The sequence below is a fragment of the Anas platyrhynchos genome, chromosome 6 (genome assembly GCF_047663525.1).
Source record: "Anas platyrhynchos isolate ZD024472 breed Pekin duck chromosome 6, IASCAAS_PekinDuck_T2T, whole genome shotgun sequence".
In the NCBI taxonomy this organism is placed as follows: Eukaryota; Metazoa; Chordata; class Aves; order Anseriformes; family Anatidae; genus Anas; species Anas platyrhynchos.
Window position 1 is genome coordinate 26,512,787 of NC_092592.1, and position 19,049 is coordinate 26,531,835.

Below are 19,049 nucleotides of genomic sequence, written 5' to 3' on the forward strand. Positions count from 1 at the left end.
CTTTTTATTTGTCTGAAGACAGTTATGTCTCCCTTGCTCTTTTTTCTAATCCAAACAACCCAATTCCTTCAATCTTTCCTCATAGGTCAAGTTTTTAGACCTCTGATCTATCTATTTTGTTCTCTCCTGGAGTTTCTCCAAGTGGTCTACATCTTTCTTGAAAGGCAGTGTCCAAAATTGGGCATAGAACATCATACGAGGCTTTACCCCTGTTAAATGAAGGGAAGAATTTCTTCAAACTGCTATAGCTGCAAGAATGTTCTCTCTGGATGTGCGCCTTAACCAGTTGTTCATCATGCTGTCTTTGTGTGATGCCTGTTTTCTAAACGTTGTATTTGCTCTTGTCCTTACTAAAGTGAGTTGGATGGGTTCCCCAGGCGTGTTCTCTGTTTACCAAATTTATTCTGAATTCCAGTCCTATTCGTCAGTGTGCTTTTACTCCCAGCTTGGTACTATCACAAATGCACTAGGCACGTTCTTTATTCCATCTCCTAGCTCACTAACACACACACAGGATCATGGCAAAAACTAATTAAAGTTCTTTGTCTGGTTGCACAGTCTGGATCTATACAAGCCTGCTTGTTTTGGGGATCAGTAGGTAGGGCTGTGCAATTTCAAAGCATCAAGTGTCTCTGAAAAACTCCATTTAAAAAACAAAAAAACAAATTATGGTTAATCAGTTTGCTAGGATTTTGGTGTTTGTATGTCAGCATTTATAAGCACGTCATCTGGAAAACTATAATGCAGTAAATATGCATTTGAATTGTACATAACACCACAATGAGGGGCAGCTCTCTTACCAGTATTAAAGCCAGTATCTTTGCCATATGAATAATTAAAACTTAAAGCACAACTCCCTATACTATTCCACATAACGTCTGTTATTACACATAAGTGGTGTAAAGCCTGATCTGGAGCTTGAATTGTAATTTCAGCATGTTCAGTGTCTTGCCTGGTATTTTGAAATAAATGCTTCCAAACCAAAGCAATTGCATACAATACTGTATATGGGATTGTGTCTATATGCTAAGACAAAACCGAGCCTCTTGCCAGCCTAAGAAAAGGCTTTCCTGAAACATGTGGTTCACATTATTTTGCAGAAAAATATTCCTCAAACCCTGCTGTGAGCTCAGCAGCCTCACTGTGTGTGCAATTCAGCCTGACAAATGTTCATTTTCCCCTGGCAGAAGGATAATGTATGTACCCCATATGCACCTTGGCAGAACAGCAGCACTGCCTCCTCCCACCCCCTTTCCCTGCCGTTCCTGCAGGCAGAACCTCAGAGACGTGAGTTCTCGCAGTTTATAAACGGGCAGGCTGCATTGCCAAAGCTCCTGTCTGCAGGGCTGTCTGGTGGATTGGGTGATGTTCCTCTGCAAGTGCCTGACCCAAGGGATGCTCCTTGTGCCCAAGCCACCCAACCTGTGCCACTAAGCCTGTCACTGGCTCTACGTATGTTCAGACTTTTGTGGGATTCAAGCACCCTTCAGCCATGGGCTCCTGTGCCTTCTGGCTGCAGCTGGCAGTCAGGCAAGCACATCATTGCTCCTCGCTTTAAAAATACGGTGAATCATTCATTTCAGCCTGTTCTGTTCCCAATTTGTCAGTCAAGTCTGCCTGTTTTCCTTTGGCAGGTTCTCAGCGTTGAGCTGTGTTTGTGATATGTTTGGGTTCAGGAACTCTGCAGGCTGTGCTCCTGTTGTGGGCTATGGGATCGCACAAGCACCCAGCAGCTCTCCCCCAAAGACTGGACGTGTGCTTAGGAAACCAGTCAATGGAGAGACTCCCAACAGGCTGCAGCAGCAATGTGGGTTGGGTGATCAGCAGCAGAAGCAGCTGCCGGCTGATGGGCAGGATTGAGTGTGACGCTGTCTCAGTCTGTCGTCACTGCAAGCCCTGTGGGTGGCAGGCAGCGTGCCTTGGAACTCCCTTTCCTTGCAGCATGACAAATAGCTAATTGAACTAAATGTAGTTAAACGTAGGTTTGCTGGGGTGGCATAGTAGAGGTGTTGGGATGTCTGTGATGGCAGGTGATTTTGTGTCTGAAGCGGGGACACCTAGCTTAGGTGTGGGGTCCCCACCTTGCTGCATTTAGGCTGGGACTGCAGAGTCTGCTGTAACTGGTATGTTACTGCACAAGGCTGGTCTCTCTGCAGATCTGGTCAGGGATGCTTGAGAAAAATAAATAATTCTGCATGTGGAGAAGGGCTGCTGGACTCTTCAGGTAGATGGAGAAGGTTAGAAAGACGCAATCCAGAGGGGACCATTATTTATCAATTGGTTAAGAGAAAATTCAGGAGGAGTGAGAGTTGCTGAAGTTTTGAGGCAGAGGTGGACCAAACACAGAGGATTAAAACAGAAATAAATAAAATGAGGCTGAAAATGAGAGTGCTTCTGACCATGCAAATGTGTGCTGAGAGCGTAAGGCGATTGTGAGGAGCCAGCACGTGTCAGGGGGGCACTTGTGTGGCGGAAGGGTTATGGCCTTACCTTATAGCCTCTTATGGTCCCTTCTATAATAGGCTGAATGTGGGAATCCAGAATCCAAAGGAAAGAGCAAACACCAACTTCAGCCTTACCTGTGTTTATTGCACCTCTGCAAGTAGTTGGCTGCCTGATTTCTTGTAGCATTTGTGGTTAAGTTATGTTTGGTGAGAAAGGAACAGGGAGGTGGGCAGCCCTGGCCGTGAGTGACATCTCCTGGCTCGCAGGGCTGCCAGTGACAGCAGGGTTTTGGCTGGAGGAACAGTTTCCTATTTGTCTTACGGCTCTGGGAGATGATGGGGAAGATCCTGCTCACTTGCTGTTGCACAGAGCTGCCTCCCACACTTGTGCAGGCCTTCCTGGGTTCTTCACCAAGAGCAACAGGGTTTCTGCAGAGAAACGGCTGTCAGCTGAAGTGCCTGCCAGCATCACTCTCTGTTGATAGCTAACTCAGGGACAAAAAAGATAGCAGACCTGTTTATGCTCTGAGCCCCGCAACAATCACTTGATGGAGCCAGTGGTAGCCCCTATAAAAAAAAAAAAAAAAAAAAAAAAAAAAAAAAAAGAGAGAGAGAGAGACCAAAATTAGAAACAGAGATGCTGGAGCAACTGGGCTGGGCTCCAACATCTGAAGAGTGTTTCGTGCCTACGTAGCCGGACAGGGCTACAGCACCAGGCAGCTCCGAGCTTTGGGGTGGGGAAGAAGAAGAGCAGCATATAGCTTCTATGCCTGCTTATGGCCTTACATGATTTTATTTATTTTTTTTTTTATCATCGTTTACAGTGGGGGCATGATGGGAGAAGGCACAGAGGCATGAGGTCATGACTTCTCACTCTTTGGCTAAGGAAAACTGCTGGTGAAGAAGTGCTGGTGTCTGGCAGTCACAGAGGTGCTAGAGGGTGAAGGGCTGCCTTGCTCGGTGTTTGCACAGTTTACAGCAGCAGAGACATGGTGCAAAGGAGCTGGGGAGGCTGGGGAATGAGATGATTCTCTAGGCATTGAAGAACCTGCAGTTACGTCTAGAGATGATGGTGGAAACCAAGTGTATAGGAAAGGGAACTTGTGCAAGTACTTCACCTTTCTGAGCAAATTGCAAATTGCAGATGCTTTATTTCAATTGCGTTGAATTCTTTATCTGGACATGCAATGTTTAAAACAAAACAAAAAAATCAAGTACTCAATTTATGTGCTTTTAACGGGATGTTTGGCAGGTTATTGTTTTGCTAGTTTATCCTCTGCGTTATGCTTGTCATTTGTACTTTTTCAAGTACAAAATGTTTCAACAAAGTACTGTTTGGTAGCATAAGAGGTCATGCAGATGGATGCCTTGATATGGGATACAACGATGAAATCACTGTCTACAACCCCCAGAGCCCTGACAAGGACTCGTGATGCTGAGTTAGAATTCAAGAGGCGAAAGTCATGTTCAGAGCTAGGGAAATAATATGCCTTGGAAAAGAAATGACTAATCTGAGGTTGCAGGTGGGATGCAGAAAATTATGTCTGCCTACAGGCAAGGGATTTCTCTAGCTGCTTATTGAAAAGGCCAATTTTGGTAGGGAAATTATTCCTACTTTGTTGCTAATACCACTACTTCCAGAGTGCTGCTGCTAAAAAGATACAGCAGGTAACAATACCCGTCGTAACAGGAAATGTGCAAATCTTAGAACTGGTGCAAAGGCACCCATTCTTCAACCCTAGGACTGTAATCACCAAACAAAGCCATTAGTGGCTGCTTCTAGACAAGATCTCAGAGTAAGAGTGGCAACAATTACATGGATTTGCTGTGTAGCTGTCAGCAGCAGTTTCTGTTTTCAGCCATACTATGCAGCTAATTATACATTCTATCATCTGCTTTTATTCATTTTTTAGTGTTAAAATTCTTTTTGTTCAATGGACATGCTCAGTACATTCATAACCTGAGCCAACTGTCTCCATCGAGAAGAAAAGTCTCCCAGCTGTCACACATTGCTGTTTCTAATCAAGTCAAGCCATGAGTTCTGGGGCCCTTTTGAATAAAGCTGTGTAAAATGCATTCTTCCCTCCTACTGTCTGGTATGTGCACTAGACTGTTTTTTTAAGCTACATTCTTGGAGATATTGGCAAGCATGCTGTGCCTCTAACAGGCACTCTTAAAATGTGAACATAACAAGCTTCCAAATTTCAGTTAGCCTCGGCAGATTTACATGTGAGTGTAATGAGAGAGCACAAAACTCCAGGTTAGCATCAAGTTTCCTATGGGGAAAGCCTGTGGGGAGATTTTCAAACCAAGCTCTCTTGACACTTTTAAATTCCATTTTCTTTAGCTATATGGGAAGAAATGATTAGTCTACAGATGTAGAGATTCCCAGAGCCCCCCCGCACCTTTTTCAGAAGTTTTCCCATGTGAACTGATCCTATGATGCTGGATCATTTGTAGGGTCGGGTAGCACTTTGTGTAGTTCTGGCATCTGGGGCTAACATTTGTGTTAGATGATGATCCTGTTCAGAGCTTGAATCCTCTTCATATTTGCCTAAAGGGCTGGAGAATGAATGACCTCTGGAACTCAAGTTCTGGTGTGCAGATGCAGAGCAAGCACAGTTACTTTATTTTCTTGGAGTGTGAAGATAGTTGATGTGGTTGCCTGCACAGAGGTATGATCACCCCGGGTGACTTCTAAACATCTCCTAGAGCACTTAAGAAGAGAAATTAGCACCCATGTGCACAGTAAGAAAATCAACTGCTTTTGAATATGAAACTTCAGCGTGGCTAGAAATGGATCTCATGTAATAATGGGAACAGACATTAGAGTGCCAAAGCTATTAGTTGTAACTGTTGAATTTACAGCTAGGTTATAAAGTTGGAAAATATTTTTGCTAGTACCCTGTCTAGAGCTTTGTGTTGAGGATTGTATTCTATTAAATACCAAAGTGACTGATCCTAAGTTGTAAAGTGAAATTTCCATTGTGGGATATGTGAAGGAGAAGCCAAAACAGAAAAATGCAGTATACAGCATTATGCTAGCCACTAACAAATGCAGATATGTTAAAGCTGAAGGCTCAAGTGCTATATCAGTTGGTGGAAATAATTCAGAACCATAAGTAGCATTTTTAGAAAATTGTACTGCAACCCGTGTATTTCAAACCACAAAATATTAATTTGCTGGATAGGTCATAGCAATTGTATTGGTAACAATTAAGAGATCAATCTACCACAAGTTCTGCAAAATGTGTGATTTTTTTTTAAACTGTATTATGCCAGTTGTGCAAATACAGACTATTCACCATCACTGGTCTTTTGAGGAATGGCATTAAAAATCTCTGTAGGTTTCTTAAATACTCTGTGGAGTGCAGATATTTTCCATGTAGCATTGCCAAGGTGCAGGACAGTGCTGCTTAAACTGTGACTGCCACATACTGAAATGTTAGTGTTAGACTTCCTAAATGACAAGGTAACTAGTGACAAGGATGCTGTAAATTCTCATCAATGTTGTGAAAAACACAACGAAGCATGACATATACTATGACAAAGTATAGCAGGGGTTAAAGCTTTTGGATCCACGTTTGTTTATATATTAGCAGTCCGATGTTGTTTCAGCTTCTCTGAGATTATTGAACCAAAGGCAGATCTACAGAACAAGTGTGTGTTTGTCCAATGCAGATGTGTTTTGTATATGATTTCTCAGCCTCCTGTGAATATCTCAAGGACATATTAGCCATAAGGGCATCCTGAACTTCTTCTTCATCCCCACTTGGCCCATGGAGATGTGTCATGGCCTGTGAGAGCACACCTGCAGGACTCCAGGGTCAGGCTCTGCATCGAAGAAATCCCACGTGAGGACACAGAGAAGGAGATAGGAGTGGAGATGGGCAAAGGCAGATGCTTCAGAGCAGAAAGGGACTGCAGAAACATTCCTGAAAATTTTTGGGGTGAGGTAAGATGGGTCACTGGGTTACTAACGTGTTTTTCCTGCTCTAGTCACAGGTACCAAACCAAAGATGTCCTGGACAAGAAAGATTCTACTCATCCTGGGATTCCTCTCTACTTTGGCTGCAATTGCTTTAATTACTGTAGCAGTGACCCAAAACCAACCACTTCCGAAGAATACTAAGGTATTGCAAGCTGGAGCTTTTATAGGAAAACAAGCCAAGTGGGGGGTTTGAGTGCATGAGGCTCTGGGACATGTTGCTGTCCTTGCTGGGTCTGTCTGATCTCTCCTTCTGGCTCCAAGCACCTTAAGCACCTCCTAGTACAACCTCTTGGTAGGAAACAATGTGACTTCACAGGGGATCATCTCCTAAGCAATCATTCCCAGTTTTGCTGCTTGTCTGCTCTCATTCTCTTTGATAGAAGCTTTGAACTGAAGCGCTACTGAGAAGAATAATGAATGTGGCATGTGGCACAGTTGCCAGATTCACAGTTCATTATTTCTGGTCCCCTGTGCGTGAAGACCAGCACACGCTGTGTCCAGCCCTGGCTCAGATGCGATGACAGGATCTGTTTTGTCCACAGTATGGGATTGTGCTGGACGCAGGGTCATCCCACACTAACCTGTACGTGTACGAGTGGCCAGCGGAGAAGGAGAACGACACCGGGGTGGTGCAGCAGGTGGAGGTGTGTAAAGTCGAAGGTAAGAGGAGGAAAGGAAGCAGTGAAAGGGGCATGGGCTGAAGAAGAGATGAGGTAGCCAAAGGGTGGGGGAGAAGAAATTTGGAGGAAGGGGCCAACAGTGATCGTTACCTGTGGGCTCTAATGTATCTCCACTGCTTCCAGCTGAGAACTGCATGTGCCTGACCTTCTTGAGAGGAAAGTTGGGTCCATTTTCCTTTTGTTTGGGGATGTACAGAATTAAATGCTTTTTGGAAAGAGCTACATCCAGGAGTGCACTTAATAACAAAATTTAATTTCTGCATGCATCTCTGATGAAGTGGTGCTAAACATCAGCAAGTGGGGAGGGCAGGATTTTATCTCATTTTAAAGGCTTCTGCACAAGCTGGGCTCGCGTGGCAAGGTTGCTCAACTTATGCATGTCATCGTTTACTTCTTGCAATATTGAATTGCTGTGTAAATAGCAATTTTATGATTTAGGAAGGCATTAAAGAAAGCCCAGAGGATACGTGTAATGAGGAACAGAGGAGAAGTGGTGTCAGCCTGCCCTGGGCCATTTTGCCCTGGCCACAGCACTGGGGAGCGCCCTGCTGTCAGCAGGCTGTGAGAGCTGCTGCAGCGTGCATGCAACACGCAAACAGATCACATTTTCCCCTGGAACGCCCAGTGTAGCAAAGGGTCAGGCATCTTCAGGCTCAGATCCATGACCTACAGCCAGCCAGGAGCAGATATGAGCCTGAAGATGTCCGATTTGTGCTAAACAAGTCCCGTGTCCACCACAGCCCTCATCTCTGGCTCATGGCCTGCTCCATGCAGAGTGGAGGCAGGTGCCCAGTGCTGCAGCCATCCCTGCATGTGTTGGGCTTCCTTGTGGCTCCTCACTCCTTTTGTAGGGCCCTGGCTGGCCCAGAAGGTTGCTGCATGTCAGAGAAAGGGATGGTGCTGTAGGATTATCAAAACTCAAACGGGGCAGTTGAACCTGATGTTGCTGCGTGTGATAGTGATGTGGTTTAGCATAAGAGGCTCATGGCAGCCCTCTGGGGTTATGCTTGGAGTTGGTGCAATGAAGTCTCCCCATTCTTTGCAGGCCCTGGGATCTCAGGTTACTCCCATGACACAGAGAATGCAGGCCACTCTCTGGTGCAGTGTCTCCGACAAGCACAAGGTGTGATTCCCTCAAAGCAGCACCAGGAGACCCCCGTCTACCTCGGAGCAACTGCCGGCATGCGGCTCCTCAGGTACTGCAGGGCTCTCCCCCTTCCCCTGCACCTTGGGCCATCATGGATGTTTCCTGGGGGCCTCTGGGGTGAGCTTGTTGGAAGCCTCTGGGGTGAAGTCCTTGGAAATGCCACCAGTTCACATTTTGCTCAGATATCCCCCTCTGCTGCTGGCCTCTCTGGGCACATGGGAAGGATGCTCAGACATCCTCCACAACCTAGTATTCAATAAGTTTCATTCATGATTTTTGTGTCCAGTCATGTCGTAATTCTTCACATGCCTTGACTCTGCTTGAGTCAAGATAAGGTAAGTCAAACTGAGGTAACTTTATAATCATATCTCCTTTAATTTTTTTTTTTTTTTCCTGGGGGTTTCCTAGACCTGTTACCTGGCTGGAGCAGGGAGCTAATCTCTTATATGTATTGCCTGGGGAAAATCAGGGTATGAGAGGTCATGGAGTTCTGTGATGGTAGAGTGAGGAGAATCTCCCTGATGAATCCTCACCAAGTGATCTGCAGAGCTCTGCTCCAGGCCCTGCTGTGGGGTCTGTAAGTGTCAGAGCTGGTGGCAGCTGTGTGATAGAGAGGGACATGGCCAGTTACGACTTGATGTACCCATATGAAGGACTGTTAGCTTATAACTGATGCTTGCTGGGGATTTGCAGCCTGTCTGGTCAAAGCCCCTCTCTCTGCAGAGAGCTGTCAGCCAAAGTCACACCATCCTTTCTTCCATTCATCCAGCTTGGAGAATAAAAACGCAGCTGACAAAGTCTTGTCCTCAGTAGAGAAGACACTGCGGTCAGCTCCCTTCAACTTCCAGGGTGCCAGAATCATCAGCGGTCAGGAAGAAGGAGCCTATGGATGGATCACCATTAACTACCTGCTGGGTAATTTCAAGCAGGTATTGTATCAGTGGAAAGTCTGTGTGTGAATCATCAGCTGGCAGCACGTCATAAATTATGCCTTGCAGGAGGGTATTGTAGGCACAAACTTTCAGGATGCTGCATATCTTGCCTCAGCCGTTACTGGAATCAGGCTTAGAGCACTGAAATAGACAATCAACACATTCAGTAACTTCCCTTGGGTACAGCATCAACCTCACTCCCTGACCTAACATATTTCTGTGCCTGGGTGAATATCTGTAAAGTGCTGCTATAACTTTTCAGTTTTCAACTATCAAGCTTATAAATTATCTGGGCACTGAAACAGCAAGCTGACTGTTTTTTCACATAACAGTTGTGTTATATTGCATATTCTTAGTCCTCCCCCAAACACTCAGACATGATCCATCTTTTGCTTTTTTGAGCCTGCATCTTGTTCTTGTCTTATTTCAGCTCTAATCTCATGTTCTCCTCCACATCTTCCTCCCTTTTCTGTGTGTGGTGCTTCTGCTACTCTCCTCCTAAGTGTTTCTCTTTTTGCTCCCAAATACATCATCTACGTGCCTGACGTATGTGTCTTTGATTTTTCTTTTTTTTTTTTTAAAGTCTGGTTGGACAAAACTTCTACATTCCCTGAAATCTGTAAGTGAGACATCAGGAGCATTAGACCTTGGAGGAGCTTCAACACAGATTACTTTTGTATCAGATGAAAGCCCTTCTGAGTCCCCAGAGAACCTGCTGTATTTTCGCCTCTATGGCAAAGATTACCGAGTGTACACGCACAGCTTCCTCTGCTACGGGAAGGACCAGGCTCTGCAGCAGAAACTGGCCAGGGACATACAGGCAAGTGCATCTGTGGTTGCAGGTGGAGGTTCTGGGCCCTTAAGCTTTGACGTGCTGCTGCTGCAAATGTTGTTGTGTTCCAGTTAAACATCTCATCCCTTAGCCTGGATGTGGGAAATGTCATTGTCCTCCATAAACACAAAACAGGTGTTCAGAGAGATGACAGCCAACAATTTCAATGGTACTACCAACATGAGGTGCCTCGATTTGTTGTCATGGGATAGCACAGGAGTACTGTGCTTAACTGAAAAACTTGGGGGATGGCATTTTGCCATCTCTGAGAATCCCACATCAACAGCAACTTCATGAAGTGTGGCTGGCAGTAATATGCTCAAGGTCATACAGGGAGGTCACAACAGAGCAAGAAGCAGTAGCCACATTTCCCAGGTTACAGCTAATGCCTTTTAAATCCATCCTCACCACTTTGCCCTGACGTGTATGTATCTTGGTGTGACGTACCCTGACAAGTGCCTTGTGGTCACCCTTCCTTGTGGCTCTTTCCCAGTGTGTTACTGTGAAGTGTAACAGCTTGGATTGATCTTTCTTTCAGAGCACAGAGAGCAACAGCATCCATGATCCATGCTTTCACCAAGGGTACCAGAGAACTATAAATATCAGTGACCTCTTCAAAAACCCTTGTACTTCAGTCGGGAAAAAGCAATTTCCTTTTAGCCAGCTGTACGTTATGGGAGAGGGGAATTATGAAAAGTGCCGAAGAAGCATCCAGAATCTCTTTAACAAAACCAGCTGTCCTTACTCCAGCTGCTCCTTCAATGGGATATACCTACCTCCGTTGCAGGGGGACTTTGGAGTAAGTCTTTGTATTCTTTAACTTTCTATAACCCAGAACTTTGGGAGAGCAGAAACTCAGAATAATACTAAAGTATGTTATCCATGACTGGGGCAGCAATTCAATTACAAGATGACTTTCTGGACACAAAACTAGAAGTCTTGTGCTTGCTGTGAGGACAACAAATGTAAGAGCTGCTGTAGTAGATACCGGCCTATCAGCCAGTGTTGCTCCATTTTAGTGATTCATTCTTTAAGCAGTGCCCCCCGATGGCCAGCACCAGGGACAGGAGGGCTTGCTGCAGGCTGCTGCAAACCCTGTTTCCTGAGGTTAAAAAAAAGTGGCACCAGATCAGAAATTGACACAAGTGTGTGAGCATTACTGAAACTGGTCAGCTCACCTGTCTGCTTCTCAGATATGATGGGGAGGCAGTGCACACTGAACACATGTGACACCATTATTCCAAACAGCAGTTCTAGAGCTGCAGGTCTGCAGACGCTATGAGTGATGCTGCTCTTGAAAATATATCTCTTTTTGTATGTGTGATGTTGTTTCTTGTATTTCTCTAAATAAAACTGTTTTCTTTTGTGGGATTCCTGTTGTCCTGCTCAGGTTAAAATATTCTCTCTCCTCCAGGCTTTTTCTGCTTTCTACTTTGTGATGAACTTTTTGAACCTGACAAACGATAACCCCTTTGCCCTGGACAAAGTGGCCAGCGCTGTTCAGAGCTTCTGCGCCCGGCCTTGGCACGAGGTGAGCAGCACTGCATCTCTGCAGCAGGGTGGAGAGCTCGGGTACCTGAGCCGCTTGTGCCCTGCTGTAGGATAAATGGCTGGGAGTAATTTCCAAGGGAGGTGTGGGAATGTTCTCTCCAGCACCTGCACTGAAAGCTCAGGTGCAAGCTGCAGCTATGGCAACCTGGTTTGGCAGCCTGGTGACTTCTCCCTCCCTCCCTCCCTAGGTAAAGGAAGCATATCACCAAATAAAAGAGAAGTACCTGAGTGAATATTGCTTCTCTGGGGCCTACATCCTCTCTCTCCTGGAAAATGGCTATGAATTCAATAAAGAGAACTGGCAAAGGATCCACTTCCTTGGAAAGGTAGGGTTTGTGGCGGGGAGGGCTCTGCCCCACTGAGTGATTGCCCCTTCTGCAATACAACCTGGCCCGTCTGCTGCAGGGGCTGCTGCCTCCACGGCAGTGCCACAGGCTGCCCTTGCACCTTCCAGCCCTGATTCTGCTCTTCTCCCGTTCTAGATTGGCAGCAGTGATGCAGGCTGGACCCTGGGCTACATGCTGAACCTGACCAACATGATCCCCGCGGAGGAGCCCGCTGCACCCCCTCTTTCCCACGGCAGCTACGTGGGGCTGATGGTGCTGTGCTCCCTCGTGCTGGTATCTGTGCTCGTGCTTGCCTGGCTTCTCTTCCACAAGCCCAAGTGCCTGCAGAAGGGGATTGTTTAGGAAGAGCCATGGATGGAGAGGGGCCGTGTCACCCCAGCCGCTCAGGGCCAGGAGCCTGCTGCAGGGCAGGCTGTACCACAGAGCCCTTCTTGCTGAAGCTACTGACTGTGTACAACAAGGGCATTTATCTCTCTTGACTCTCACTTGCACTGACAGACGTCGGGGCACCAGGCTCGCCACCTCCCTCTGCAAAGGACTGACAAGCAGGTGTCCCCTTCTTGAATGGGTCGTACTTTCGTTCACTGAAACTCTGCTGCTTGTTGGTTTTTTGCCTTGTGCACAGCATTATGAAGAGAAAAGCAGCAGCAATCTTTGGGAGCCGGTGCTCCTGCAAGGGTTATCTCAGGGTCCTACATGCCACTGAGCTCTTGGGAGTGCTCGCACACAGGGTGATCCGGCTCCTCCTCTGCTGAAGCTGTTCCCATTCCCCAGAGCCCTTCCAGCAGGGAAACTACACCAGCATACCTCTGCTGGGTATGGTCACCTGTAGCCTGCTGGTCCCCAAAGGCTGGCCATGCTCCCCAGTGTCACTCTGGAACAAGAAGGGATAAGGATGAAGAAACTGAATGTGCTGGCGATCATCAGTCCTTAGCTGGGCTCTGGGAGCAACCTGCTCCTTTCACAGGTGGCAAAAAGCCTCTTTCCCACGTCTTCCTGATGTTGTTGCTGGACCAAAGCTGGCTCGCTGTTATGCTGAGCCGTTCCCATGTCCCTAGGGTGCATTGAGACGCGAGTTCCCAGACAGGCATTGCTGATTTTTTGTGGGAAGAGCTCGTACTGGTCATGGATCCTTGACCAGTAGTGAGCACTTATGCCTGCAGGGACTCTGTTCTGATTAGCATGCCTACAGGTAGATATCTACTAAAGCAATCCATTGTCACTGTGCTGATCATACAGCAGTCTCTGACCCAGGGAAAACGTTTATCGGGACATGTTCCTTTTTATTAAGACAGCTGGCAGCAGTTAGCTAGCATGGGCACACACAGATAGAGCCACTCTTTCCATCAGCAAAATCAGTGAAAATTTGCTTTTGCATCCCTTATGAGCTAGACTTATCCCAAGACTGTAAGACCCAGGGTCTGCAAGTGCACATACCGCAGCCCATCTTCTAGCATGCCACTGATCAGAATTATGAATCTTTCTTGTATTTCCCATTCCTTGGTCATAAAAAAGAGGTAAGTCAGAAATCCATTTTTATAACACTTGGAAACCACTGGTGCCTGTTTACCTCCCAAGAAATCTCAGAAATCTCTTCTAATGACATGTATGTGCTGGAGGCAAAAAGCAGATACTGCGGAGAGAAAGACGTGGCACACAGACACCTTCATGTATTTCCCCAAACAAAGATGCAAAAGTTACAGGGGAGAATGTGCAACCTGAATAAAGCCTTCTCTTTTGGGCAAGCACAGACTTAGAGCTCAGGGCTTTTGTGCTCTCCCAGCTTGTCCCTCTGCCCAGTGCAGGCTGGAAAATGTCCCCCAGTTATTTCTACTTCATGCCTGGAAGTAGGAACCATAACATTGAAGGACCTAAAGGTAAGGGGAAAATCTATCCTGTCTTATGGTAAGATGTCTGAGCAGTTCACTGTTCTTCCAAAAATCTGTCTTATTTTTACTCTGAATTAGCTGGCTTCAGCTTCTTATGAATCTTGGTCTGCCCATTTCAGAAAGACAATAACTCTGCTATCAAAATCCCTTTTTCTTTGTTGGTGCTTGCAAGTCGTCATTGTATCACATTAAATAGATTGACCTTCAATCCGTGAAGTGCTTTGTTGTGGCCTCACTTGTAGCTCTTGAGTCAACTTCGAATTTTTTTACATCTTTCTGAAGTTTGGACACCAAAGCAAGTGGTAGTAGACACCCTAATAGTGTATGTAAAAGTAATACCCTCTGTTGCTGATCTACACTCTTTTTTTCCTATTCATATATCTCAGGGTCAGATCCGTTCACTTCAGAGAAAGTTTTATAAGGGACTATTTTGTTCAGTTTAACTATTGCATCTTGGCCTTTTTCCCCCATTGTGGCAAAAATGGCCGTGAAAAGGCATCAGAATGGACACTGTCTTACAGCATACATCGCTGTTTCTTATCATGAGATACTTTGCCTTCCATGTGGCTCTGTTGAAGTGCATACCATTCTACGAACGTTTCCCCAAGCAAGTGATCCAGGCCAACCCACAAATGACATTTCCCCACACTTTGTTCATTTGCCAGTTTATTTTGTCTGCAAATACACTGAGATGTGGGGATTCATCTAGAGACAGAGTCTTCCTTCTGATCTTTTCAGCAAAGATGCATAGATAAGAGATTAACAGGAAGTTTTGATCATGGAAGCAAGGAAGAAGACCTCATGGCAGAACAGCCAGCTGCCAGGGCTGCTTAGGTTTGTCTGTGATGCTGGAACTGGCAGATCCACCAGGAAGTTTCTGAAACTGATGTGGAAACTGGTGTATAGTGAATATCTGTGTTAATCTGGTCCCTGCTAAGGGTTTATGCCAAAGGAAAAGAGATGGGATACAGACAGAACCTGGGTGAAGAGTTTTAACAACACTTTATATCATTACTGCATCTACTATGTCCTGTTTACAAAACAAAATAAACAAAATGCAAATGTATTTTGAGTGCAACCTAAAGGCCCAAAATTGAGAAAAAATATAAAACAAAAACTTCCATTATTTTAAACCTTATGACTTTTAGATCACATTTTTGAAACAATCTCCAGAATTAGAATTTCTGGGGGAGATACCAGACATACCACCTAGAAATCTGTTAAGCAAGCTGAAGCTCCAGGAATTGGTTGACTGAAGCTATCCTACCATGGCAAGACCCTTTCATATCATTAGCTGGAGTTGAACCTTCACAGAAAAGGGTATGATTTTTCTTCCCCACCACATTCTCTGCCATTGCAGGACTTCATTTCTGGGGGCTGCCCAAAATCCTGGGTTGGAGTTCAATTTTAGTGGATGTTCATGTGTTTACTTCTCTGCTGTGTCTGACCCAGCTGCATTTGGCTCAGGCGTGTATTCCAGAGTCACCCAAGGACAAAACCCACCATGAAGACGATGAAAGATAGCGGGGAGATATGTCAGATGGTAATAATGTGGTATCACTTCTCTTGTTAATGCAGTTGATCTGTCTCTCTGATAACTATCTGTGCCTTATTTCTAATTTTAATAGATTCTGTCTTTAATTTCCAGCCCCTGGCTCCTGTCGTTTTGCTGTTCTAGGTTAAAGCATCTTTAAACACCATGAGTTCTTGTCTTGCAAATATTTACACGCTGCTTAGCTCAGCTGGGCTGCAGCTATCTCAGACCCTGCTCCCTCCTGTCTGTGTATTTTGTCATGGAGCCCTGAGAGGTGCTGCAGCGATCTGGGGTAGGTGTCCTGGGATGAGATCTGATTTGGGCATGGGTGCCGAGAGGTCCCCTTTCAGGAAGGCCCCTTTGGGACTTGCTCATTTGGCAGAGCACAGGAGCAGTCTGACCTCTCTGGGACCGATGACTTCCATGAGCTCTCTCCTGCTCACCTTAGGGCTGGGTCTGAGGCAGAACTATCAGTGAGACCGAGAGTTTAGGGGGAAGGAGAAAAACTGCAGCTCTTGCAGAGAGCAACCTGTCCCCACAACAGGCTCTAACGAGTACCCGCACTCCTCCCCAGCCCAGCTGGCTCTCCTCTCAGCGCAGGCTGCAGCTGCTTTCTCCAGCCCTGCAGCAAAGCCCAGTGAAGCCAGCCAGCTCGCTGGAGGTCTCCTCTCGGAAGTGGGGCCGTCACCTCTGTGGCGAGATGCTGACTTGCAGTGTTGGCGCTGCCCAGGCCTCCCCAGCCTCTCCAAGAGCAGCTCCCAGCTGGACCCATGCCTCATCCTCATCTGTCCCAGCTCCCTCCCTGGCTGCTCTGCGCCAGGGCCAGGCCCTTTGTGGCTCCTGGCTGTGGCCCAGAGCCCAGCAGCCTGTCGGGGCTGGGGGCCAGGCCGAGGTCAATAGTCCCTGTGCCCTGCCGCACCGGCCCTGCGCTTCCTTTATGGGGCTCAGCCCTGCTGAAATGGATTTCTGTTTTGCTGCACACACCGATCTCTGTATCCTCATCACAATAAAGACTTCCCAACCTGTGCCAGTGATGTTTTTGTGCTGTTTTCCAGACCATGGGACCTGGACAGTAGCGGAATGGAGCTTTTGGCATAAAAGATGGAAAAGGCCTGAGGAGGGATTTCCTCCTGCCAGCTTCCCAGTGCCCTGGGTTGCATGTGGAGCTGCTGTTGGATGGACAGGCAGCACTCGCCCGTGCAAGGAAAAACACCATGCCTCTTCCTGGCTTCAGGCCCCTCCCAGGGTGGTCTGTCTCCCTGGAAATCTGCTAGCGCCCAAACCCCATCTTTCCTTGGCTTAGTTTTACTGTGACCTCCCTGAAGCAGTTTTGTCCACCCAAGCCATGGGCTGCAGGCCTCCGTCCCTCTGCCCTGCACCAGCTCCGCTGGCTTTGTGCCAGTGCTGTGGTCCCTGGAAAACAGGTGAAGGACACAGGGCCCATGCCTCGTGCCGGGGCTGCGCGGCTCTGCCTCTGCATGTAGCCACAGCTGCAGCTCAGCCAAGGCAAACATACTTGTCCCGGTTCATCATTTTTCTTTCAGCACACGCTCTCCCCAGTTTGCTCATTCTTACGTCTCTTAACTAGAACTTTCCTCACATTTTCCAGCCTTCCTCTGGTAACAAGATGGCCAGAATTAAAGCTAAGGCACCATGTGGAGTCTTTAGAGGGCTGGCTGCAGAGGCATGGGCTCCTGCGACCTGCATGAGCCAAAGGGGGACGGGGCTGGAATTCATATCCCTCTTGCCACTGTGGCACAGCACATTCCTGTTTGTGCGGTCCCTTCTCCTCCTGCTTCAAGGTCTCTCCGTCTTTGAACATCTGGGATGGGGGGTGGTGGTGGTGGATGATTTGTCCCAGATGTATTCGCTGCATTTTCCAGATTATGTCTTTGTTTACTTCCTGCGCTGTTTCTAAGAGCTAATGTCCTCCATTGTTTGTTTCTGCTTTCATCAGTGTCTTTTAACATGTCAGGATTTATTATTGGCTCAAAGCTTCATTAGCGTGTTGTTTTCCTAGACTGCAACGAGGGCCACGCTAGCTCAGATCAGATGTGCGGTGCATCAGCATTGGTTCCAGCTGTGCGGTGGGTGACGCTTGAGATGGATAGTTGGAGAAAGAGTGTGATCCCCCTCCAGCAGTCAGTGGTTTAGGAAACTTGTGATCAAGTGATTGCATCTGGACTTGTACAATTAATAGCCATAGATGCCCCTGCTCTCCATTAATTCGCATGATCCTCTTTTGCTCTAATTTATCTTTCATCTTCAGTGAGGTAATTTCATTGTGCATTGTGTGCAAAATGATTCCTGTTAGTTTGATTTAAACCTGCTGCCTGGTTGTAGGCTGCCTCCATGCCTGTGCTATGGATAACGCTGAGTAATTCTCCAGACCCAGTAGTGCGTGAGATGCATTCTCCACCCACCCCAAATCTTGCTCATGGCTCTTTTTTAGGACCTAGCATTCTGCCATCTCTTTTTCTTGTTGTTTCTCACGTCAGTGTCACCCTGTCTCCATAGGAAAGTGCACGCTTTTCCCATGTGTCCCTTGGCAGCACTGCAGCTCCAGCTCCGCCACTGCTGTCACAGGCCACTGAAAACAGCCTGGGAGGAGAAAGGGGAGAGGGAGGCAGCCCAAACATGGGGTTTGTGCGGGTTTACTACAGCCCTGCCTAATGCTCTCTGGCTGCCAAGTAACACCAGCAAGCACTGGAAAGCTGCCCACCCTTTTGGCATTGCCTGGCTTGCTGAAAGACGCGTAGCAGCGGCTCCACGGGAACCCAGCAGCCCTGAGAGCTGCGATGTGAAGGAGGCAAGGGCATTCCCACCACTGCGTGGGCTGTCAGCCCTGCAAAACCCCACCAGACGTGGTGTGTTGTACAGCTGACGTTATCACTGCACACCCACCTGGCTGTGCAAGCTGCTGGAGCAGCCGTTGCTACATGGCACAGGTGCTTTGTAGGCGAATGCAACACAGTTTTCCCTCCCCTCTGTATCTTCATTACCTTGCTCATAGGCTGTCCCCCCACCATGAGGACAAGTGCTCAAAATGCTGCTTGCCCATCGCTCGGGCAAGAACACGGTCTCTCTCTGCTCTGCCCATGGCCCCAGGTGAGTGAGCTGCCCTGAATTCCCACATGGGAGATTTCACCAGGATATCAATGTCCTAGGGTGCAGACAAGAGACCCCATATCCAAACGAGGACCCTCAAACCTCCCCTGACCTATAAACAAGGTCTCCCTGTTTTTCTCACTGCTCCTGGGGAATTGTGGCAGAAAGGTGGGCAGCAACCCAAGTGGATGTGGAGGACAGGAAGGACAGCAGTGGTGCCAGGCAGCACCGCCAGAGGAGGCTTTGCTAGGGAAGAGGCAGCCAAAGCAACCTTTGTCACAGAGGTTAGAGCCACGCAGTGGGGAGCCACAAGAAGGACTGGTAGCTGTTGAGAACAGCCCTGAGTATGCTGAGAAGCCCATTGCTTCTGGAAGGGGAGGTGGCAGGAGGAGCTCCTTTCCAGGGTGGTCACTAGCCAGCACGGCATGCTCATGTCAGCAAAGGCAGCCTTCCTGCTGGTATGCCCAGGTGTGGTGGCGAACCCTTTGGCTGTCTGCTAGAGCAGGGCTTGGGCTCTGTGTCAGAGATGGCCTACTAAACACCCGGGTCAGAGCAGCTAAACTGCTGGAGTTTTAGCCCCACGGGGCGAGGATG

General features: G+C 47.4%; 1 protein-coding gene across 9 annotated transcripts in view; it reads left to right on the plus strand.

Moving 5' to 3' along the window:
- Positions 1 to 16,373, plus strand: part of ENTPD1 (ectonucleoside triphosphate diphosphohydrolase 1) — a 68,091-nt gene extending 51,718 nt beyond the window's left edge. For all 9 annotated transcript variants that reach the window (XM_072039673.1, XM_072039670.1, XM_072039669.1 and 6 more), the window contains 9 exons: positions 6,444 to 6,577; positions 6,978 to 7,095; positions 8,161 to 8,311; positions 9,032 to 9,191; positions 9,778 to 10,014; positions 10,565 to 10,825; positions 11,441 to 11,557; positions 11,766 to 11,903; positions 12,060 to 16,373. In XM_072039673.1, the coding sequence (XP_071895774.1) occupies positions 6,464 to 6,577; positions 6,978 to 7,095; positions 8,161 to 8,311; positions 9,032 to 9,191; positions 9,778 to 10,014; positions 10,565 to 10,825; positions 11,441 to 11,557; positions 11,766 to 11,903; positions 12,060 to 12,266 (1,503 nt within the window). In that variant the 5' untranslated portion in view covers positions 6,444 to 6,463 and the 3' untranslated portion in view covers positions 12,267 to 16,373. The remainder of the gene's footprint in view (positions 1 to 6,443; positions 6,578 to 6,977; positions 7,096 to 8,160; positions 8,312 to 9,031; positions 9,192 to 9,777; positions 10,015 to 10,564; positions 10,826 to 11,440; positions 11,558 to 11,765; positions 11,904 to 12,059) is intronic.
- The last annotated feature ends 2,676 nt before the right edge of the window (positions 16,374 to 19,049 follow it).